At 41.6% G+C, this 25,060-nt stretch overlaps 1 protein-coding gene across 2 annotated transcripts; it reads left to right on the top strand.

Moving 5' to 3' along the window:
- The first annotated feature begins 2,401 nt into the window (after positions 1–2,401).
- LOC118429974 lies at positions 2,402–24,089 on the top strand. Of its 2 annotated transcripts, none has more exons than XM_035840622.1 (2): positions 2,402–3,013; positions 22,194–24,089. In XM_035840622.1, the coding sequence occupies exon 2, from the start codon at positions 22,220–22,222 to the stop codon at positions 22,940–22,942; it is 723 nt and encodes a 240-aa protein (XP_035696515.1). In that variant the 5' UTR covers positions 2,402–3,013; positions 22,194–22,219; the 3' UTR covers positions 22,943–24,089. The 2 variants fall into 2 exon arrangements, with proteins under 2 accessions (XP_035696515.1, XP_035696514.1); XM_035840621.1 differs by lacking the exon at positions 2,402–3,013 and adding an exon at positions 15,343–15,612.
- Positions 24,090–25,060: the final 971 nt, after the last annotated feature.

Below are 25,060 nucleotides of genomic sequence, written 5' to 3'. Positions count from 1 at the left end.
CTAATGCTTACATAATGGTATTAATGAACAAACATTGCTACCTTCTGGCACGATTGGGTGGTCCGTTGAAATCTTTCACGTTCAACTATCATCACTAGTAACGCTAGTTCACCTTTATCCGCAGGGTGCCCTATATCCGCTGTATTTTAAAAATAGGATATTTAGGGATATCAAGCCGACGGACGACGGTCTCAAATTGAACTTCTTCTTAAATACTGCAATTTGAAACCACCATCCGTCGACTTGATATCCCTAAATACCCCGCTTTTAAATACTGTACGGATAAAGGTTACTCCACGGATAAAGGCGAACTAACGTTACATCTAAGCAGATACCAAGAACGCCCCTGTAGTTCCAGAGCAAACTGCTAGGTAGGGGGCACACATGCACCACGTTTTCCTTACACCACGAGCTATCTGCCACAAAAACGTTATCATATAGCACGTCCAGGTCAAAAGATTTAAAAAAACGGAAATTCTGCTGCAGTACCAAGGTAACATACCAAGAGGCCCTCATCAACGGACCTTGACCTTCGTCTTTCCAACAACTAGCCACATACCAAATACATGTACATGTATCGACATAATCCATTCAGAGGTTCTTGAGTTATGCTGAATAGAAAAATTCGGAAACACAAATACGCATTGCACAGGCACAACAATATCTAATCATTATGGAAATAAAAACTCTGCCGCTGCGAGTGAACAACAGTCGAATGGCGAATGTTTGTGATTTAGTATTCCTGGCAGGTCCGCCACTAATCTTTATAGAGATGGCGGAACTGGAGTGATACATTCCACAACTCCGCTCCTGACAGTTTTACGTTCAGTTCGGTGACCGTAAGAGAGCCGTTCTGCCGAATTATGTCACTCCGTGAAACTCAGCGTAACAGTAAATGATCTCCAATCTCTTTATTTCTCCGCTTCAATTGTAAATTATGAAAGCTCTAAGCCAAAATCAAGACGTGTAAAGTATATTTAGTTCCTACCATTCACATATCCTGAAACATTTAAGCTATAAATTGGAACGTAAATCATAACATTGCAACGTTTCTGGTCATCTGCGAATATTTCTTTCCCGATGTCGCAGTAACGTAGTTTGGATTGGCATTTATTCATTAGTATACACAGCTTTACAGAAGTAGGCTAGAAAACAGGTTCCCAATTTAATCCGCACCATACCGACCTATTTCGAAGTGATTCACAGCCCTTGTTACAAGGAGCAGTTGTTCTGTACTTTGTCTTCATTTGTTTCATGTGAGATATTCATGCTCATATTTCTCGGTTACTAGTAATTCTGCTCACAACGCTCTCTCAAAAGAGACTCTTTGCAACTCATGCAATGACCCACCGAGTCTTGTATAACCTGCATAACGTGGCATAACAGAAGCGGAATTGCCCATTTCGTGACCAAAACTTCAGCTGTTGACATACTTTTTCATTTATTCGCAAGGCATCAAACATACAAACAAAAGGGACAAGAGATACTGATGATACTGATGAGTTACATACAGTTACATAGTTATATACAGCTCATATTCTAGCCACCACAACATGAAATCAAAATTTGTAAGAAGACAATGAAATCATGCGGATATTGACAAACACAAAATAAGGCACTACTCAAACGTGACTACATGCCCATGTTCAAGCTCCCCGCCCAAAGGATAAAGAGGAAGTAAGGAACACATGTAACTAGAAAATTAGTTCGTTGCATATAAGTCAAATGGACTTGCTTTGCACCAAGGAGGTTAACCTCCTTGTTTAAACCAACCCGTTAAAAAAACAACGTCCATGTAACGTACATGCCCGCGCTGGGTGCCAGCTCACCCCGTACCGACTGAGGCGACCTCTCGACACCCTGCCCGTGGTTCTAACTGATGGCTCATTGCGCGCTTTAAGTTGTCCAATTTGTCATCTCAACACGCCGAACACGTCTTGCTAATACCCGCGCCGTCCGGACTGTTTTGGGCAAGCTGCCAAGAAATACCTAGGCGGGATGGTGTGGCACAACAGCAGGGTGTTTGTCTCACAACCCAGAACTCCAGGGTTCGATTCCTGTCGTGCTACCGAGCTTGTGCCTTTAAAAAAGTCGCGCAACTTTCCTATTTCCATCCAGGGGAAAATGGGTACCTGGCTTAGGTTGGGGAGGTAAAACGTAGTGGAAGGAGAGGCATGGACACGGTGGATAACAAACAGTCCTCTACCCATACGGCCGAAAAAAGGCTATGGGACTATCTTCAATGCCTATGCATACACACATCCACACACACACACATATACACTCTTGTACACACACACATACATACGTTCATACAGACACAAATGCATACATACACTTAATGCACACACGTACTTCCAAACACACCAGCGCACCTACCGGTGAGTACTCAAAGGTACGTCATTATGGGGGGTGTTGCCCAGTCTTTAGTACCTTCCCTATCACTATCCTGCTCTTTACGCGTCAGCAGTCATGTCATTATGAGATCCACCATCTCTGCCTCAATTACAGCAGTTATAACATCCCCGGCTGCCCCTCTCATACCGATGTATCCACGTTACGAATTTCACGACATATAGCGGGGCGCAATAAACGGATAGAACATTACACCCCGTTCTCTCGGTAGTGCCATTAAATTTGGCGAAAGCTCAATTTTAAGCGATGTAAAGTAATTCCCTTTCCTCCGGTGAGCTTTGGCTCGCTATAAAACTCCCATCGCCGGTCCTACGGGGAATCCTGGAGCATCGTGCACCAGGTGCGGTAGGGCTGCCCGGCTCACGGATCCATCCCCTCCCGCCAAAATGGCCTGCCCACAATCTGGATGGTAATTGGCAAATGAAGTGCTCATCACCGATGGCGATGCGCGGTAAAGAAATAATGTGGTTTCACCGCCCCGTAGCCGTGGATCAACATGCAATCACTCGGGGATTTGGCCGGGGACCCGCCGCTGCCTTCACCAGTACGGCATCCAGACAAGAACAACACTGAGAGGCTGGGATAGAGTAGAGTTGAGGTATGTTTGATGCTTGTTTTACGTGGAAGACAACAGGATAATACCTCCTTTCCACTAGGACGGCGCTTTCGTCGCGCTCTCTCTGCGACCTAGGATTTGACAGATCGCTCAACGACTTCTCAAGAAAAAAAGAATACGCTTTGTGCGCTTCGTTGTCTTTTCAGTCACACTTTTACGTTTTGTATGATATACCTTGTGTGAAATCGAAGGTTACACACATCCGTTTTAGGTGGCAGTGAGATCGCAGCGCGATCGCCGTCTAGTGGAAAGGGAAACGGGGACCTTACGCAGTATAAAGTACATAGTCGTAATCATCGAGGCTTTGTTGAGGCCCCCATTCCGCGAGATGGCGAACGCGGTACGGTCTTGCTATCATGCGAGATGTGAACTGCAGATACAAAAATACACAATGTGTGAAAAGATTCTGTTTTCCATCAATGAAATTCGGATGAGCGTTCTGACAAACATCTCGGTCTCAGCGAGCTCGCTACCCTAATGGAAAATTGGGTATGAGAGACAAACCATGAAATGTAGAGGGGCATTGCTGATGGCACCTATTCTTCTTTGAGGTGTCTTTATGGAAGTGTCTTAAACGATTCTAAAACAGTCCCCGGAGATATGGAATATTGCTGCCAAAATTAGGAGGACAATTCTGCTTCTAAAAGTCGTTGATCGTTGCACGAAGTTGTTGAATTGATGATACATTTTGTAAGTCTTATCCACGACGATGAGCTTCAATCCTTATCTCTTTGCAATCGTGAGAGACATCCTTAAAAACAATATTTCTAGAATGTCTTGCACTAAAGTAGGTCTTGTACTTAAGTAGGTTTATGGAATACCGCAAGTTCGTAAGTTCGTAAGGTTCCAGGTGTTGAATGAATTTTTGTTTCTCTCTCACACTCCGGCACCCAGTTTTCTCCACCCTTCTAGGTTTTGACTTTTTTTCTGTTAGTGTTTCACTTAGTGTCATGTCTGTCCATCCTCTGATATCATCCTTCAAACCACCTATCTCCCGCCCCCCCCTGGACAGTTCCTTACATGATAGTTATCATAACTATCATGTTTATCTGTCATAATTATCATAACTATGCAATAGTGCACTATGAAGCATTATGTCGCTATGCCTGTACTGACAATGATCTAGAGTCTACCAGACGCCGAATAGCTGTTTATAACGGTCGCTAGTTATGCACGCACACTGGCGTTGGGCGGTCAGGAATAGAATGGATCGTACAAAGTCTGCTGTCTACGGGAAAAAGAAAATGGACAAGACGTCAGTTTCAAAAGGCATCCAACCTTGTTTTCTCCTGTGAACACGTTTTTTCGTATTTTTCTATGGGGATTGAGATGGAGGTAATACTCAATACTCTGTGTTCTTTATTATCTCTGCGCAGTCGATACAGAACGCCGTAGGCCTCTGCACAGTTGTGCGGGTTTTGATGCCTATACGTCTAGCAAGGGCTACCAAATCACTGCTCCAGGAAAGTAGCTCAGCACAGGACAGTTTTACAATGCCCTAGCCAGCAGTATATCTAATTTATACTTAAGCTGCACAAGATGGGTATAAAAGATCCTCCAGCTATCTGCGTATATCAGTATTTTTTTTACCTTCGGGAAAAGGGTCACCTCCTAACGGAGGATTGTAGTTGGTCAGGTTCTGGCTTTAGCAGCTGTATCTTTCGATCCCTTCATTCGTTTGTAGTTTTTCATGTCATTGTGGCCGATATTGGGTTTTGTGTTGTTTCCTTTGTCTAGCAGCTTGACACAAATTGATACACAGCTGTGCCAGTTTCCTATAATACTGCATCGGTTACTATACCTATTGTTATAATTAACACGTTCTTTCACAGCCTGCTTGAACACTCTTTAAGAATTAACTTAGACCTACTGGCGTACTAACCTGGTGCCTTTATTAAGCATACACTGCCCTGAGCGTTTCTCTGCTGTTAACATTGTATCAAAACATAGTATCATCCGACAAAAGGTCATCCTTTTCCTTTGTTTGTCAATTTCGAGCATTAAAGCTCCTTATCTTGCACTATACGCCCCCTCTCGAGTTAACAACTGGTATAAAAACTGCAGGAGGGGAAGAGATATGTCGCAGTCGCTCGCGAATGTCTGTTCACTGTATTTACGGTTCGTCCCATCCTGACTTATTGGCGGCATTAAGCGGTTTATGTATATTGCCCAATAGACTTTCCAAATTATCCCACTTCTAAGTGCTCCTTCTCCATTAGGCACATGAAGTCTGTCGGTATACCTTTTAATTGAGTAATCTCCAAGGCAGGCAATTCCGCGGGCGTTTTTTTCTTCCTCTTTTTCTGAGTACGTAATGTTTTCAGATTGCTACAATGTTCAAATGTGCCCGTAGTTAATAGTGGCAAAACTACAGGTATCCTTGAAACTGGACCTAGAAGTCAAGGATATATTTCGGTGTTTTCACACATTTCAGACTATAGGCTGCGAAGTTTTACAAATAAATCATTCTAATTCTTTCATCAGTTGTACTTGTTACACCTCAAGTTTGTTACGCAATGCACTCAAAACGATTGTGCATTACATACAAAAGAAGAAAAAAACATATTAGCATGAAAATTCATCCAAACTGAATTGGTAGATCGCATAATGAGGAAATAGCTTATTGAAATTTCGCTCAGCGACATTATTGACCGAATCTCTCAGTCTTCTTCAGCTATCTGACTCGAGTGCTGTTGACACGTGATTTTGCACGTCAGGACTGGGTCAAAGTTCGTTGGAAGTCGGTACCGCCCCCCGTCTCGGAAGTCAGTAGTGCCCCCCGTACCGGGAGAACAGTTTATTTTTTTAACATAATGCATAGTATACAATAGGCCAAGAAAAGAAGAAAAATAACGGTGCATCGATATATCCGCTGGAAACCCTGCGTTAGAGGCTAATAAGAAGAAGAAGCGAGCTTATTGATCGTCTCTTTGTTCCCGACAGTTTGTGATTTCATGTTTCCCCAGTGCATCCCTACAATTTGAATCCAATTAGCCGTTCCCATTCCACCCACACTCTCCACGTCGGGTCGGATCGGTAGGAAATTGTTAACAAGAAATACGACATTTGTTAGTAAAGGCAGAAAATTGCCCTCCCAATCTTTTCCAAATGTGGGATGCCCTCAGACAACATCAGAAAGGGCTGGATTAAAACTAAAGCAGATGAATAAATTGTAATGCTGAAACATCTAAACGAATGAATATTAGATAATCAAAAGCAGCAGTTAAATTATTTCTACATACCTTCGTTGGAGCAACTGAAACCAGGATAGTGTCATTAAAGAAAACTCCATATTTCCCCTCAGTTTGATTCGATTTGATTTGTTTGGCTGTATAAGCAAGAAGTACAGCCAGGGCTGCTTAGCTAACCGGGGGCTATTATCAAGGGCTAGCCCTGCTGGTAACTGCACAATATACAATAAGCAATATAAACGGTTGTAATGCGTTTATAGATACATGGAGCTTGTTAGTACGTATACGTAGTAGATTAAACAAACAATGTAAAACAGGAACTTACTTAGATCCATATCTAAGTCGATCTGTTTACTTAATACTAGTAGTAACTTAACAAGCATGCTGTGATATGCAATATTACACGGCTATCTATTTCAAGCTTTTTGACATGATCACTATTATGTTCTCCACACTCTCCCTCCATACTATCGACGTTTTGGCGAAATCAATTATTTGCTCAATAATCTGCGAGTATGACTATAATTTCACTTGTCTCTACACATCCATCAGCGACAGTTTGAAACACTGTTCATAACATCCGGAGCGTATCGTTTCATTGTTTAATCGATGTTAGAGATGGAATGATGTAAAGCACCTTGACGCATTGATTAGGAAAATGCTGTGTTAGTTTCATACCTTGATGGATACAAATCATAAGAACTTACTAGTTTCATAAAAATACACAGTGTATAGGGATTCATTTCAGTTGATAAAAAGTGATTTAGTTGATTATTAACGTAATTGTTGAAGGAACGTATATATTAATCATTTTCCAAATCGTTTTTTTATAAGAAATCGCTTTGTTTGCGTCAGGATTGGTATCTGTACAGTTGACTATTTGTCCTCATTATTATTATCTTTAAATGATTTATCATTATTGTAGATTATCATTATTGTTGCTTATTTCTATTCAACTTATCAGAGTGAAATGTATGGTATAATAGTTTGTGCACTAATTGCATTGACATTTGTCTTTATGATGAGTTCCATTTTAGGCTTGATTGCCTTCACGATTTGCTTTAATGACTATGATTTTGATAAGTCGCAAGTCACAAATACATGCAGGGGAGTTTATACATTTAGGGCTTATCACAATCTGTTATAATTATTTGCTGAATAATTCACCGTTTTTTTCATTCCAATATTCTTTCAGCAATTATACATACGGCCTAGCGGGAGGTTGCATACAGACGGCCAAAAGCCTTGACTCTAAAGTAAACATTACATGACATTAACACAAAATGAATGAAGTAACTGGATAACATTTTTAGTTATTTGGATTCAATGACTTTCAAAATTGACTGATTTTATAATGATTCTGATTCTGACAAGTGCAATCTGATATATATATATATTTATATATATGAATTTCATCCTCCACTGCATACAGAAAAGAAATCAAGCCAAATTTGCTAATTTTTATATAAATGAGTATTTGCAAGATGTCCTAATCAGATGTCAAACCTTCATCGATCGACGTAAGAATTACATGGTTCTGTACAAGAGAACTCCAACATCCAATACAGTGTACGTCCCAATACCCATTTGCCGTGTACAAAAACCCTACACAAGATTCCATCGCATGCCACAGAGCGCACTTCTTGCCGACGGTATCTGCGGTTGCATCTAAATCAACCACCATGTCTGACAGCCAGCTAATCGACCTCGCTGACGACCACTCTGTCTCCCTGTCAACATCGCAGCTACAGCGCCTACCGTACTCTCTGATCGACCAAGCCTGGAGTAAACGGCTCATTGTACTTGATTCCTGCAGAAAGAATTTTTGTGCTGACCACGACAGCGACCTTTTGCTATAGGCGAGATACTTTTCCAGATCATTAACGGAGCTGGTACATTTAGTTCACGCTTGATGTGGATCATCAGTTTTATCTTCCTGGTGCTTTGACTTGCTGTCCTCAGGTTCTTGTTTCCTTCAACAAACATATTAGTGGGATTATTTTCAACTCTTTTTGGACAATATCAGTAATATCTATCTATATTTCCCTATCTATCTATCTACCTATCTATCTATCTATCTATATCTATCTAGTATCTATCTATCTATTCCTCCGTCTATCTATCTATCTGTCTAATAGTATCTGTATATTCAAGGATGGAATAATCTTTCTAACACTGTTTTGTTGATTTGCAGCCATGTATAACGTTATACATATAAGGCTAGCTGGACGGTAGTCCAGGGGTAATTATATTGTTCGGACAATATTGCAGACAAAGCAGTCATGTAGAACGCTTATCATTAGCCGTCCCAGGCCAGACACTAATGAAGCAAACCCTTTGATCGCTACATCACACAAAACATTTGGAAGAAATTTACATTTTGGCGTTTGTAAGACAGGGACAATCTTTCTTCGGGATAAATTTGCTTTTGATTGTGCCGTTAGGCTCTCGGCGGTGTGAGACATTGGATGTCGGGTCCAGGACATGAATTGACGTCACAGTTGATCTATCCTCACGTGCGAACGTCCATCATACCAGCCCATATCTATCATCTATCCCACGTTAGCTGACGATACATTCCGCTGCACATCACTCTCTCACACTGGAGTGACAAATGGCTGCCCCGACCCGGCATCTTTCTCACACTACTTCAACAGGATATCCTCGACAGCCGCTGACATATGGCTGACCTGACCCGGCATCTTTCTTACTCTACTTCATCAGGACCTGCTCGACAGCTTTTGGCTTGGCAGGCCTTCCTGTCCCATCTGGTCTCTGAGCTGGGATTGAGCGGTAAGAACCGTCCCTGTGGTGCTCACCCGTGCGGAGTGGTGCATCTCGGCGACCGTATTTCGGGAGGTTAGAATGATTGATTGCCTGCCATTTGTACACACAACGCACACCTCCGGTAGTTGACCTCCGTCTTTCGTTATTTCCCAAAAGTACAGGTCTTAGATTCTCACGAAAACGTATCTATGATTGTATTTCAATAAGTTTATTCTAGTTTCGCTTACTAATTTGTCCTCTTTATCTTATCATCAATATTATGCCATTATTGTGTATATCGGCGCTTGGAAGTTATGCTACGTATACGGTCACATTTCCAAACGCGGTCCCGGTCGGAATGTTTGCGGAAACGAAAATAAAAGTGTCAAGAGATATACACAAATCTCGCACAATACTATTTTACGTTCTGTTCTGTGCCTTTTGTTGTCTTTTGTATGATATTTTTCGCTCCCGAAAGCTGCCCGGCTGGTCCCCGAATTGGAGATGGGACCGTCGCATTGCACGGGTAGATATGGCTTCAAGCTTCTACCTTGTAATCTATGAGCGGTATTGCCAGCTTACTAATCAACAAATCTTTGCGCCCTGGTTCTCATTAGTTTCCATATCATCAGTGCGCCGGAAGGATCTTTTTTCTTTTACTTACTAATAGCTTACTAATCAGCCGACAACAGCGTTGATCCTTCTCTATGCCATTAGAAAGTCATTAGACCACATTAACTAAATTGTATGGATGACATCCTGTATTCAAGAGGTGCACCAAGTGACACTTGTGTGGTATACTGGTATTACTTACCAAGTTGACAACTACATTCATGGCTACCACAATCGTGCCACTTTAACTATTTTCAGTTCTACAGCTACATGTTCCTTACTAGTGTCACTTCTACTGGTGCAATCAAGGCTACCGCGTGTAATATTTTCCCATTTTGATACTTAAGCAGTGTACAAAATCTTATTTCTTCGTCAAAATTAGCTGAAAATTAATGAGCGCGCGCGCAGTGATGTCAAAATGTACTTGCCGTGGCCCAACACTTGACGAAGACGGATGACTTCCACACCATCACCATAGGTCGCAGTACTTATCTTAGCGGGTATTGTCTGATTAGGAGAAGCTCTGCTAATCAGCTAATCTTTTCCGTGTGATTCTGTCATCTGTGTACGCGGCCTGAATAAAGGATGGGATGGCACCGCATTGAAACACGCAATCCACACAGCGCTTGACTTTTACATAGATAACTCTTTTACCATGCTATTTATATCGGAGTTGAAGGTAGATTTCAACGTTCTTTCAACGGTTTCTATCTTTGAACTAGAATTTCAATCTTTGAAGAAAAGGCTTCCACGATCTTCATCCAGTTTGACTACCGCGCAGTTGACAGGACCAACATGCGTGTAAGCTTTCTAGCGTGCGTAGAATTAGCTAGGGCTAATCACGACTATGTGGAATACAAGCACCTGGTCAAAACTTGGAATCATAAAATCGGCAAGACGGTGAAATTAGACAGCGTGATCGGCAATAACTTTGTAAGTCTGCCATTTTCAGACGTGTTTCAGGATCGCTGCAAGTTTCCGACATGTTCTGTAGGCATTTGTGACTTACATAAACTTGATACGATTTTTAGAGCAGGGATATGGATTCACATAGCCAGTTAGACGCCACAAGGCCTACGACTCTGTACTTAGAATTGGTCCAAGCTACATTAGGAATTGATTAGTTTAAACTATTGTTATCTAAACGTACCCCCTTCTAATCATCTCTAACTGAATGGCACTTTCATCGGCCTTTCTAACAGGGGAAGTTGGCGCTGTATAAAATGACGATGTCTATTATGTTGTTTTTTTCTTCAAATTTTATATCAGAATCTAACAGCCTTTGGTTTCTGCAACTTCAGCTAGCTATTCTAAATGCCATCAATGTTCCTGAAAACTTGTCATACATGTAACTTATTGCCAGCTATAACCAATATATATGGAGTTGGGGGAATGTGAAGGTCTGTTCAAGATTAAAAACTTTGGAACGTTTTTATCGAGCGGACAACACTTGTCATCAATACATACGTAGACTGTGCTTAAAACTTTTTCATGATACTGCGCAGTAAGATATACATGTCAGAGTACCTTTATTGTCGTCGTCACTAAAACAATAAATCTACATGTATCTTGACTGTATACGGAATTAGCAGTAAAGTAAAGAGAATTGCGTAAGTGATGACTTTGAATGCCAATTGGAAGATAATGAGTTTTTCCAAACATTTCGCGTTTCACATAATAAGAATAAATGTAAGACATTTCGCATAGAGGCACACCAATTGTCCAATTACTGTTTTATCACACCATCCCGCCGACTGATAAAGCAATTGACATTTAAGGGTATTTCATATCCGTAATGATTTGGGAAGTGTAATAAATACCAATTTGGGGCTCAACTTCGTAAATAGATAGATTAGCGTACCCTTGGAATAAGTGTAACTTTCACTGTCATCAAACTCTATTTGGACGAAAACTGTGTACTAGTGGTGACTTATTTCACTAGGTTGGCGAATGAGTGTATAGCAAAGTTCTTACAGTAAAAAAGCTGTACATAAAAGCTTGCTGTTATACATGAAAATTACCTTTGGTTATTGAAGATTCAAAAAATGCATGGTAGCTCTGGTCCCTCTCAGTGGCACAAATTTCGTCAATTTCGGGTCCTGGTCCATGGACTAAATTCACAACCACATATTCACAAGAGCCGATATCGTCTGTCACCTTCTTCAGGGAAGCAGAACCAGTATATAAGTATTGCCCTGAGGAAAGTCACAAACGGTCACCGAAACGTTGGCACTTCTAAATATGCGACTGTCAATAGAAAACCTTTGTTATTTCATGTAACTATATACAATGGGTTAAACACACCATGGAACTGTGACAGTCGTTCCCAACTGAATCTTTTTCACTGTCACAAATAAATTTCCATCGTCCTATTTTCAATTCCCCTCTTGTTGAGTAATATTTGGTAAAGAAGGAAATCATTAAATGTTCTAAAGAATTACCATTGTTATGTATCAATTTGTTGACTTGTGTCCAGCTCAAATCCTACGAATACGATAGTGTATACCTGTACTATGCTGTCCTATACGCACGTGGAAAAACTAGAATTACGCTATAAGAAACGTAATAGCGTGACAAATGTGCAAGGGAGCGGTCTGAGATTATTGTGAGCCCCGAGGTCTCTGCCCCTGTGCACCCAGATTACAATGACATGTGCGACAGGAGACTGAGAATGATTCTGAGATAGATCACGGGCTTTCCCGCGCCCGTAGGCCTAATGACAGAGACGTACGTGGGGATTCCGAGAATGTCTTTATGTGTCTCATCTTTCGTTCATTCGTTCAGACCGTTGTGGTGCCTAATGGACACAGTAGGGGTGGGTACCGATACAGAAAATTCAGGTCCAGGTCCTGTTCAGGTCCAAAGGATTAGGTCCAGGTCCGGACCTGAACCTGGACCTGATTCAGTATGTGAAAACATGTGTATCTGTATCTATATAGCCGGTATAACCGCCGTTCGGCGTAACATACCAGCTTCGCAGGCACGCGGCGCGGCAGCAGCTGGTTATATTACACCGAACGACCCATTACACCTAACTGAGATTAGACGATACTCAAAACAATGGTCCAGTTCGCTACAAAGAAGTATGTTTTGAGGAGTATTTGACTCCCACTGGCGTTCTAAAATCCTGCAAGACTAACTGCCTCTGTACGATTGACTATAAAACTTTGTTGAAATCACTATAAACTCTGCTTCGCTTCGCTCTTGCTATTTTCTTCAACCGGTAATCCCCAAAACTTGTGAATTCCTGATCATATATAAGGTGCTTATTTTATAATAGGTCCAACATCCGGTCTACCGAATTCATTTAGGTCCGGTTTTGAACCGGTACCCACCGGCACACTGGCACACAAGGCAGCACGTTTCCTCGCTGTTTCAGTAGCAGGGTATATTTTCTACAGGGAAGGTTGCTATAATATCTCCAGGCAGTGTTAACAGTGGTTTAAGATAGTATCAAAGCTGGCTAAGGGGTGTAGCTAGCCAAAAGGGAGTCATCAGCAAATTGTAGCCAAACACACTCTTAGGCCGGCTTCACTCCTCTGGCAGCTTTTGATACTATGTTATGCTGCCGTAGTATCTGCTTGGACATTGGGGTTGCTAGCCGTTCCCCTTCCATCCTCAAATCAATTCCTCGAACAAGGGATCCCCATTTTACGTCTCTTCCGAAAAACGGGTGCAGGTCCCACCAAGGCTTGCAGAGAGGTCTCTCAATCACCAACTAATTGGAACCAGAAGCGAAACAAAGTTGGTAGATTGTAAATAACTTTAAATCAAAAAGATACGTGGTAATATATTCAAGCAACAGGCTTTTTTGTTGGGGGTGTTAACGCCCGGAATCATAGAACGGACTACTTTCTCTCGCGGAAGGAAAATAAAATTCCATAGAACTCTCGACGTGGCGTGGCGGCTGTAACTGTGAGGCTGCTACCAGTTGATGTACAGATACATTTTGCGTTTCTCATATCAAGATATTATTGTTCTGATGTATTCAGTTACGTTTTCATGAAGTTTACGTTCAATTCTATGCAATAGTTGGGGCCGCGTAGCACAGTGGTAGTGTATTCGGCCCGCGACCGAGAGGTCGCCGGTACGAATACGCCTGCCGTGTTGCCGGTCTTGTGCCCTTGGGAAAGGCACTTTACACGACTTTCCTCACTTTACTCAAGTGAAAAATGAGTCGTCCCTCGGATAAGACGTTAAATGGAGGTCCCGTGTATGGGGAGAGCCATACCCCATGCACGTTAAAGAACCCCACATGTGCGATGGTGCAGTGTGCGTTGGTGCAAATCCTTCTATTGGGAGTTGGTGATTCACTTCAAATCACCCGGATGGAGGCCTGGCGAACCTCTGTCTCGTATCAGCCACATGGTGATCTACATCATTCACCCGGACGGGTGTGTCACCCTGTAAGGGGCGGTATAACCCGTCGTGTGCGAACATGTGCGAACATGTCCTGGATGGTTTGCCCCAACACAGGGGTGTTATTCAGTAACTGAACAAGAACAAGAATAACTTCGCTGCAATGACAGCATTTGCTAGTAGTACACGCAGTTGCAGAATATTGCCATCACCACAGTATCAAAATATTTAATGCCACTGGGCGATGCAAAAGAGCACTAAGTCAAGAATGCTGCGTGCAATATTTAGATTAATGTAGGTTGATACGGTTGCATACAAACGTGTCAAAGCAACTAGTTGATAATCAATAAGCAAAAATGGTCGTCATTACAATTTTGCTAAGTGCGTAACAAGTCGTTGTCATTAGAAAGATCATTTGTTATATTCATATACTTGAGGTTTACATGTTAATTCCATACAAAAGTGCTGAGATACTCGCTTGCAACAGACGTAGACTTATTTCAGTCTGTTATCTTTAACTATATTTGCATTGTTGCTCTGTTAGAAATTGATTTACAGCTGCCAAAAAGTTCTGATATATAAAAAGAGTTACTACCCTATCTTATTTTCTTACGTTCCAACTGTCCAGACTCACGCTAAAGACAAAATCCTTCTCTTCCTAGGCTTATCTATTTTCTTTGTTGTCTCGTGCATGTCTAGACTCTTTGTTCTGGGATTGTCTCCATGTGATCGACTGTTTCTGTACTCATCATGTGGGAACAATGCACGGACTGGTTCCACCGCAAACTTACTATTCTTCTCCTGGGTGTTTCCATATCCGCTGATGCACCTACAGTAGGCAGATCAATGCTGTAGGGTTTCACATCCGTATCTCTGCCATTATTAGTAAAATGATGGATGGAGCGGCGCCCGAATATCGTCTTCTTGAGAGCTGCGATAGTGCCAGTCTACCCCGAGGCGTAGGTTCGCCTTAAGGGGTCCACTCCATCTTGCCTCACCTTAATCATTCTCCTTATTGGCGCGTAGCCAGATGTGTCAAATGGTGAACGTCGCAATGCCAACTTGTTTTAGGTCACACAATGGAAACAAATGAACCTTTCAATGTGCGATTCTTGACCTGTATCTATCTGTATCTGGGAATGTATTCGTCATCTTGGGCGAGCTACCTTCGGTGTAACATAACAGCTGCGTAGACACGCGGTACCGCGGTAACGGTTGGTTATAGTACTTCGAGCGACAGCATGTTTTGTTTTTTTGCCCGACAAGTTCCAGTGGGTGTCTGATTTGTTGTCCTCTTTCCTTTCATTATCGTTTTCTGTGAAATATATTTTTCCTCCGGTGATATTCAATCGTACATTCCTTTCATCCCTGTGTGCGGTCATATCTCACTGTAACACGCGGCTTGAAGCGGCCACTCTAGGGGATGCTGCATAACCGTTTGTCATCTATAATACCTTAAAACCCATTGGCCAGAACCTCATCATAGCCTCACAAAGAGCGGTCCTGATTGGCTGTTGGTCACGTGCATGATAATAACGATGAGGGAGAGTGTTACTCATGAGTAGGGCGGAGCATGACACAAATCTAGTCGTCCGTTCTCGGGGATGGCGTGGAGGGAAGGACTCTCTTGGTTTGTGGTGGCTAAAACTGCAGGTATGGAATCCCTTTACTGTGATGTTTCACTTGCATGTTAGCAGTGTGCTTATTTCCTGCATTTAGTTTCTGCCTGTGTGTTTTTTTAAACAGTTAATGGGAAGTTAGCTCAATTAATCAATAGTTATCCTAGGACCCTACTACCGTTGAGGGTTTATCTGACATAACGTTATAAGGAACACATTTTTAGAATTAACATTTGCCACTTCAATTATTCTTTAGCGCAGGGCATTTGTACAACTAAAAAGTGTTACATTATTAATTAATGTTTTATAGCTAGTTCTTTTGGCACAGAAAAAAACTATGTCTGTAGAAATAACCGACTTCACTTAATTGTTTGCAAAATCAAACTACAGAAATGTACACAAGAATAATCATGTAATTCTTCTTGAATGTCCGGGAACAGACTTTTGATGTTGAAAGCTTTATATAATTTGTCATGTTTTGTACGCTCGCGTCACACGAAATTTATTTTGCGTTACTAATCAAAGATAGGAACTAACAGTACATATCAAGAACACATCGTTTTTCATGTCCTGTATATGACATTCTTTTGAACCCAACATTGCGAGTTCGATACAAAAATTTATGACCAGAAAGCCCGTTAGCGACATACAGAATTGTGTCGCGGACTTCGCGTAAGCGTTCTTTGGTAATAAAACCCCCTGTGCGAATAATCCCCATTATAAAATTGCTATTCACTGGAAAACGGTCTAAAAGTAGAACCATGAAGTTATTCACAAATATCGTGCTATTTTTTTTACCCATCTTAAGTGGAATAGGACGTGAGTGGGACAATTTCAGGGTGGTTTTGCTAACTCGATTTTTTTATTTACTTGTCCTTGGTACTGAATGTCGGAGTGCGGTTACCTTGTCATCCCCATTCTTGCCTCAAGACGTACGGAATTATTTTACAGCCAGTCTATCATCTAGGTATATGACGCAGACATATCATTCATAGACATGGAGAGCAAATTCTTTAAATTTGAAAAGAGGTACGAAGTATTCTATGCCTTGTATAGCATCATTCGGTGTATCTAAACCTACATTTGTTCCACACTTGTGAACATGCAATATCTTATGCAGCTAGCATATCATTCATTGACATGGGCAGCACTATATACATGTAGCTGGTATAGCATCATTCCGTGTATCTAAACCTACATTCCACTCCTGTGAACATGCGATCTCCTATACAACCTGCACATCATTCATAGACGTGGGCAGCACTTTTTTTTAAGTTGTTAAGAGCTACGAAGTATTCTATATACATGTAGCTGGTATAGCATCATTCGGTATATCTAAACCTACATTCCACTCCTGTGAACATGCGATCTCCTATACAACCTGCACATCATTCATAGACGTGGGCAGCACTTTTTTTAAGTTGTTAAGAGCTACGAAGTATTCTATATACATGTAGCTGGTATAGCTACAGGTATAGCATCATTCGGTATATCTAAACCTACATTCTAATCCTGTGAACATGCAATCTCTTATGCAGCTAGCATATCATTCATAGACGTGGGCAGCAATTTTTTAAAGTTGTAAAGAGGTACAAAGTATTCTATATAGCTGGTATAGCATCATTCAAGTATATATAAACATACATTCTACTCCTGTGAACATGCGATCTCCTATACGAACCGAACCATAAATAAGTGTAGAATGGCAGATCCAATACCTGGGTGTGCCTCTCGCGGGAATTACCGAGCACAGACGAGTATGCCACTGATCTTGCCCTGGAGCGTGGCGGGACCGGCACCGGCTTGACAGGTGTTAAGTAGGCGGCTTTGATGGATGAATGGTCCCGAGGCCGTGACGCCTCCGCTCCGCTGATACGTCCCCGGGAAAGAGTCCAGCTCAAGTTTGCCAAGGACCAGGTCCTCCTAGTGAATTCAGAGGGAGCTTTGTCTTTCTTTCGTCAGTACTTAATCTGATGAGTTGCTTGTATACTTGTAAGATGCTCTGATTTTCCATGTATATCTTTACAATCTACTCATCTAAGAAAGAAACTGGCTCAGACCACGTCCTCATAGTGAAGACAGTTCCCCTTTTCGTTAGTTGGTACTTAATCTCATTACTAGTAGTTGCTTGTATTCTTAAAAGCCATATGGCTGATAACAGAAGATACTCTGAAGTTTCCATGTATATTTTCGCAATCAAAAAAGTTTAGGGAAGAAACTGGCTTTAGAAAGAAGAATAAAAGTGATCATTTTCGAGATGAATTGCAATCAAGTAAATGAGCAATGGCGGCGTCACAATGTTGCTCAACTGGTATACAGTTAAGATCCTAGTTCTAAATAGTTGGTAACTGGCAAACCCTGGCAAGGCCATCTCGATTGGGGCTGCACCATTCTTTTGAAAGGGACTTAAAACGGGGATTCCTTGTACGGGGAGGGGCGTTGAGTCGGTTAAAGGGCGGGGTTAGCAACCCTCTCTGTAAAGATATACCCAGCTACTGAAACAGCAAGGAAACTTGCTACTCTTTTTGCCACTAAGTACCACAAGGGTCTGAACGAAATCAGCAATGACTTATCTATTCTGAGTATGAGGAACGTTGACCTTATGCTCAGTTAGCGGAACATGCTCCTGTTGTCCAACGATATTGTGACAGACGGCAGTTACATTTTATGAACACTCATTGGGGCAACATTACTTTCAGGGAGCCGATGTTAGGCAGCCGTTACAGATTCTAATGATTGCTACATAACGAATCCAGATCCGTCCCAACCTTATGGTAAAGTAAAACTTAAACCACCCACACCTTAGAAATATCATGATAGTTCGTTTTAAGACTATGCTGCTCACAAATCGACCTTAACAGAGCCTTTGTTTGAGGCTAGCTGTGATATTCAGGCTTGTGACAGGGAGCAAATAAAGGCTCCTGCTCATTCCCGTGACTTTAAGTGGCTTTGGTAACCTTTAATCTGGTACAAGGTAGCGAGAATGGCAGCTACCGGCCCAGTGCTACTTATCTAGACACGCATTTCAAACCCCGTGTCGAGACAGAGTTAAAAGCACCCTGTAGTGCGTCAGACTAGCTCAAACATGGGGCGTCCTCTTTTGAATACAATATCTATCATCAGACAAGAACTGTGTACTTTCAAGTGCAATTTTATTCTATTTCTATTTCATTTCATACAAATATACAAGTGAAAGGGAGGCCAAAACAGGAACCCTTACAATATATTGCAATTCATGCCCGTGAGCTAAATGCAAACAAAGTAAAGCAGTGGTACACATAATTGTACACTTATCAGAGAAGGAAAATGAGATTTATAGATGAATCAAAGGGGAAATAACGTCTAATCTAAATCTATGTCTACTTAAGCTAATACAATCTACTATACGCTTAACACAACTCTTTTAAATTGTGGCAATGCCTACACAAGAGCAGATCAAAAAAACTCAGTGAGGTCTTATCAGGGCAACACAGCGCACACAATTTTTGTGGACAAATATCATAAAATATACAACAGGTGACTTGAAAAATAAATAAATAAATAGAAAAAAAAACAGGCGAGAATTTTATTTAGCAACAAGGTTGAATGCGAGACGTGCATTTCTTAAACCTCTATCGTGCAAGAAGATCTGAGAGCACCCAGATGGAAGGTGAAGTCATTCGGGCGTTAAACATCGCCTCTGAAGAGACGGGTTGCAATACTCTGTGATGATGACAGACAGGCAAACCTTGCCAACTAAGGTTAAGCGTTTTACCTGAGCGAGTGTCGCAGGAATGTATAATGTAACTGCGTGTTGTACTAACCTCACCACACCTAACATACCGTATGCGGCCTTCACACTGAAACCGAATTAGCAGGAATCAAGCAGAACCAGCCGGAATGAAGTATTTGCAAAATTCGTGCAACATTCGGGGCCATTCAGAGTGGGAATTCCAAATGGACCTTCTATTCCCTTCACATGAGACTGAGTGAGCCAAAATGCCGTCAGAATGAAAAGTCTCTAGAATACACTACGAATTGCCAGGAATAGAAAAGAATTTTCATTCCGACGGCATTTCGGCTAATTCTTGCTCTCGTGTTAAGGGGGCTTTAGCAATGAAGTACACATTTGCTAATCACTATTTTGGTGTCCTTAATTTGCATTTGAACAAACCGTAGTTTAACCGTACATGGTATTTTTGAAAGATTTTATAGGAAGCTTTTATGTATTATTCTGATAACCTTTTCTGTGAAATATGCACTCTTGATAGAGATTATTCGAGAGCCAGAAGATGTCGTTATGGTGTGTATACATGTACATGTACCTTTAAATACAATAATGATAATCTATTTGTTGACGGGTTGTCTTATTGACAAGGAGATTTATGTGACGCACAGCATGGAAAATGGTACCCTTTTTCTCAATTGATTCCATGAGTTATACATTGACAGTGACACAGGAAATCGCATGGGCGTCGTTAAACCTACATTTGTGAGCTGAACCTCGCTTTATCCCACCAATGTAGGGACTCACGCAGAGAATAACAAATGATACTGTATATGGGGTTTAACATGCTGTGATGTCTCCATATCTCTTTATATACAGAACACAGTCGGTAATACCCCCTTTCCACTAGGACGGTGCTCTCGCCACGCTCTCTCTGCGACCTAAAATTTGACAGATCGCTCAACGAATTCTATAGAAAAGAAACGAATTTTTTTTACACCTTATGTGTTTTGTCGTCGTCACATTTTTACGTTTTGTATGATATACCAAGTGTGAAAGTGAAGATTACACATAAGTTATCCTGTTTAGGTTGCAGTGAGAGCGCAGTGCGATCGCCGTCTAGTGGAAAGGGGGCCTTAAGCTATAAATGCAGTGCCGAGAATAATTTACACGACAAACAAGAAATCGAGGATCTCTTACATACTTGAAATATGTTGAGTTTTTTGCATTTTGCGACTTGCAGTCGCAAAATGCCTTCTGGCCAGTGTAGTCGCCGTTGTGATGTTGTGATGTTGAGATGAACGGACCTGTTCAATCCATGCCAAACATTTGTATACCTGTTAAAACAGGCATTTCTTCAACATGTTCGCACTAGCGCAGTGGTAAAGTTTACGCATTCTAAACCAATGCACCCGGTTCGAATCCGGGGAGGTAGATTTTTTTCAACTTTTTTTTTTCTTTTTTACATCCATTAAAATACTAATTTTTACATCCATTTGGCCACACCAATTTATTTCTTTGGTTAACAGATTCGCCGCTTCGTTTTTTTTGCCGAATAGAAATAAAAATTCGAAAAAAAAACCTTAAAAATGCCCCGCAACAGAGCTCACTCAAAAACAGGCAATGTGTAGTGAAATTTGCTGCAGTTCACGCAAATTTTAACAGGTGGCGTCTAGATCTGCTGCAGTTCAGGCACATATGTGAATCTCTCCATGCGCCAATATCAGGTTTAGTTACTCTGTTCTATTTATATGACATTCTAATAACTAGAAAAAAACGTTCACACACGCAAACATTGGCAAAATGCCAGCTTTTTTAAAAGCACTTGTTTAATTTCTTGTTGTATTCATTGTTTTGTTTTAAATTTCTTGTTATATTCATTGTGAATTTCTTGCTGATTCTGTCTATCCGTTTCCCCTCGTGCTCTCATAAGGCAACAGACATGTATATATCAGGAAATTGAAGACAGGAATCTTTAACACATGTACATGTACATCAACCTGAGACCTTTGATCTAACTTTTTGTCAGAGTTCCCGACGTGTCTAGCATGAAGAAACTGTAGGAAGACACATGGGCTAACAAACGGCTAAACCAGGCTATAGAAACCAAACGGCAGGTAATAAAGCCATAAAACAGACGCATCTTTTCTTAGAATCTATTGTCATGCTGTGTCCCATTTCGCATTTTCTGTACATCCTGGTATCATTATGGTCTGTTGTCATAGCACTGGACAAATCGTTAATGATCCCTTGGCATGCACATCCATGTTTTTGAAATCGGTCATTTCTAACTCCAGCATATGACAGAATGGATTCTGAATGAAACAAATATGTAAGACAGATTGTAAACGATCAAATAATGAGCCCCATTTCAGCAAAAGTATCGGGAAAATGCTTGCGGTAACAAAAAGCTAGTTGCTGTACCACAAAACTTGCCATTTTGCTTGTAGGTCGCGGTATAATGCCTAGAGGACGGTCACTGCTCCCCGAGAGAGAGTTAAGGCGATCAGAAATCCCATAGGCAAGATAAATGGCAAAGAGAAGTGCACGGAATGCACCATTCTTCAATTCAATGACGCAAACCGTGTGAGTTGTGACATCGATTTTGACAAGAGGGCTATGCTTTTCACAGTCTGGAGTCTTCACGGGCCACCACTCCTGTACTGAATAAGGAGAAAAATGAATCTGCCCAAAATAAGATGAATAACTTGTTTCACGGGTTAGTTGGTCAGAAAAGGTTTGTACCTTTTCGGTCTGGTCTGGTGACTTGAAAAGAAGGCGACTGAAAGCGAAAAGAAGTACACAAAAGTGACGTTTTAGCTCAACTTATTTTTAACTTGGGACATTATATGTTGACTTGTATTGTGTATTCCTAATAAATTGTCCTTCTGTACTGTGTCTTTATCCAGGGCGCCCCTACCCTCGATGAAGGACCATGGATTTGAGAATGTTTCCAGGGGGTAGTCCGCCTGCTGCAACAGCCGCTTTCCTTCAGATGCTGCTTGCAGGGCTGTTCTTTCTCGCAGACTCACACCCCAGCAGCCAGCAGAATCCAGTGGAAAGTGCGTTGAACTTGACGACTGTAGGAACGTCGAGTAAGCAAGCCTTCTTCGCGACGTTAGTCCAAAGGCAGGTACCGATCGCACAGACAATGTACGACAAACACAAGCTGCGTAGGTTCGTCCGTAGGTTTGTTCACAGCGAATCCGAGCAGCAAGACAGCTCTTGGAGCTTGCTCATGGACGAAGTCGTTCCGGATAAGGAAGGGCCAGTTCCTTGGGAGGAACTCACGGTTAACATGGAAAACTTTCTTCACGTAGTCAGCTGCCAAATGGATGTAGCATGTAACCTAGGAACCCCTCATACAATGTGCCAGTGCGAACGTAACATGCAGATCGGATCCAACTGTATCCTCCCCAAAGCTAGGATCACCCACAAGTCGTCTACAGACAGGGGTGTCGTCACCAGTTTCTGTGTGGGCGTGGCACTTCCGCCCATGATGGACGGACGGAGCAAGTACGACATGCAGACGCGCTGCAAGTTCTGGGGACGAGATGACGTGCAGTACAGGGTGCACGTGACCAAACGGCTGGAAACGTCCAATCACTCGCCTTTCGAGAGGAAGGTCAAGTACACGGCTTGTTTAAAACCGGAATAAGACGCCAATGATTATCCACTAATCAAGGACGTTTATATTACGTCCTTGCAAAAACCATGGAGTGTTCTGTACTCTTATATACCAAGGCTCTCCACTGAATGCCGGTGAAAACAAAAGAACAAACAAGATGGCTGACGATTAGTACAATGCTGTGGTGTTCAAAGACTTGAAACATCGGACCAATCGTTCTTGGAGTAGACGGTCAGGTAACGCTAGTTCACCTTTATCTACGGGGTAACCTATATCCGTTGTATTTAAAAACAGGGTACTTATTAGGGATATAAAGTGAACGACCGTGCAGTATTGCAGTTTGAAACCACCGTCAGTTAACTTGATATCCCGAAATACCCGCTTTTGAGAACAACGGATATAGGTTACCCCGCGGATAAACGTGAACTAGCGTTACAAATGGATGCCCAGACGGGTGTCTGGACAGACGAAGAGTGTCTAGAAGAGGGATCTAGACTGTATTCTAGACGGGGATAAATGGGATATAAGTGAAAAGTTGAAAGTGGTGTGTACTATTCTTCTTATAACCTTTCCCACGTTACAGGTGCGAAAAAATGCAGTGGGCACTGAACTGTACAAGGCCAATGCATCCGAAGACAACTTCTTTCCGAGATTTATCCGCCATAAAACAGGCTAGGATATATCATGTACCCTTTGTAAAAAAAATCAAACCGTTCATGTGGGAAGGATGGATTATGGAGAGTACGAGTTCGATGTGTCAAATAATTCCCAAAAAGGAACATTTATGGAAAAGTTCAATTTCGGCCAAACAATGTGGTTACAGAAAATGTTGGTAAGTTTTGTAAATTTACAGGTACCTTGCGGCACAGGTAATGAACAATATCTAAAATTGATAACCTTTGATGTGTACGAGATAATAATGTGTTAGAGGCATAGAACAAGGTTATTGGGGTGTTTTCCAAAACTTCAACTTTAGAGCACCGAAAATTGTCCATTTATCTTCCTGAAAGCTTTATAAGCGTTTGGTGAAGAAGTTAATATAAAACATTTAAACCACATGAATAATTGTTGATAACAATACGGTATTCCAACTCAATAAAAAGAAAAGAAAAGCCACATTCTCGACAATAGCCTTCTTCAGATTCGACTGACCAGTCACTTCTCGTGACCTTGTGAGTCCGTCACGTGAGCAATTAAATTGATCAAAGGTGCCCTCGTCCCCACTACTTTTACGTTAAGCACCATATGTCAACGTTGAACATTCAAACATAGATATGAGAGACCCGTGTAACTGACTGTTACCAGGAAAGGGAGCTACTAGATATATGTTGTCTTACATTCTTGTATTTTATGTATGGACGATATAGGATGACATCGGAAGGGGGTGGTATGCACCACACCAAGCTGTTCTTGTTTTTTTTTTTAAATTTCGCATTTCCGCCTCTGTCGTTCTAATGGCAGTTGATTTGCATACCTATAGCACGCCATCACTTTTAGTATGTCATATTCCTTTCCGCGCGTTTGTAATAAATGAAGATATTGGGGAATCTTCAAATACGTGCACAGCTGAGTTTTCCCGGAGTCCCCCACATGAATGTCCAATTTGTCACGATTTACGGCTGACTCGATCATCAAGACAGATCGTCCAAACATGTTCATCACTCCGTCCTCACCGTTTCACTTAGAAATTAATGTAAACTTGATTGGAAAAACCATATCGCTTTATTGAAACAAATGAGGCTGACTATGTGACAATATGAAATCGGTGGGAGATGATTCATCATCATTACTTACTGTCTGTGCGGATGGTTGGGCCACATTTTGGCAACCATGTCTCGGTTCATGTGGTAACGTTACAACGTGTTTTACTTGTAACTGTAAAATGATAACTCGTACATCATCATATACAGGAATATCGGGCATATGTACATTAACTGTACATGGAGTAGAATACTGTAATTCCTGATTTTTTCAATGTACTGTTATGTTCACGGTTATCACGGTGACGACTGTAACGTGAACTTATCATTACCGATAAAAAATAATTCACAGACTTTTTTCATGCGCACTTGCCTCGACAGTGAACATTTAGTTCCGAGAACAAGTTCAATTTTCTCAGACCGTGAAAGTTTGGTACCGTGAAGATAA

The sequence above is a fragment of the Branchiostoma floridae genome, chromosome 14 (genome assembly GCF_000003815.2).
Source record: "Branchiostoma floridae strain S238N-H82 chromosome 14, Bfl_VNyyK, whole genome shotgun sequence".
Lineage (NCBI taxonomy): Eukaryota > Metazoa > Chordata > Leptocardii > Amphioxiformes > Branchiostomatidae > Branchiostoma > Branchiostoma floridae.
This window is presented reverse-complemented; position numbering and strand designations above follow the sequence as displayed.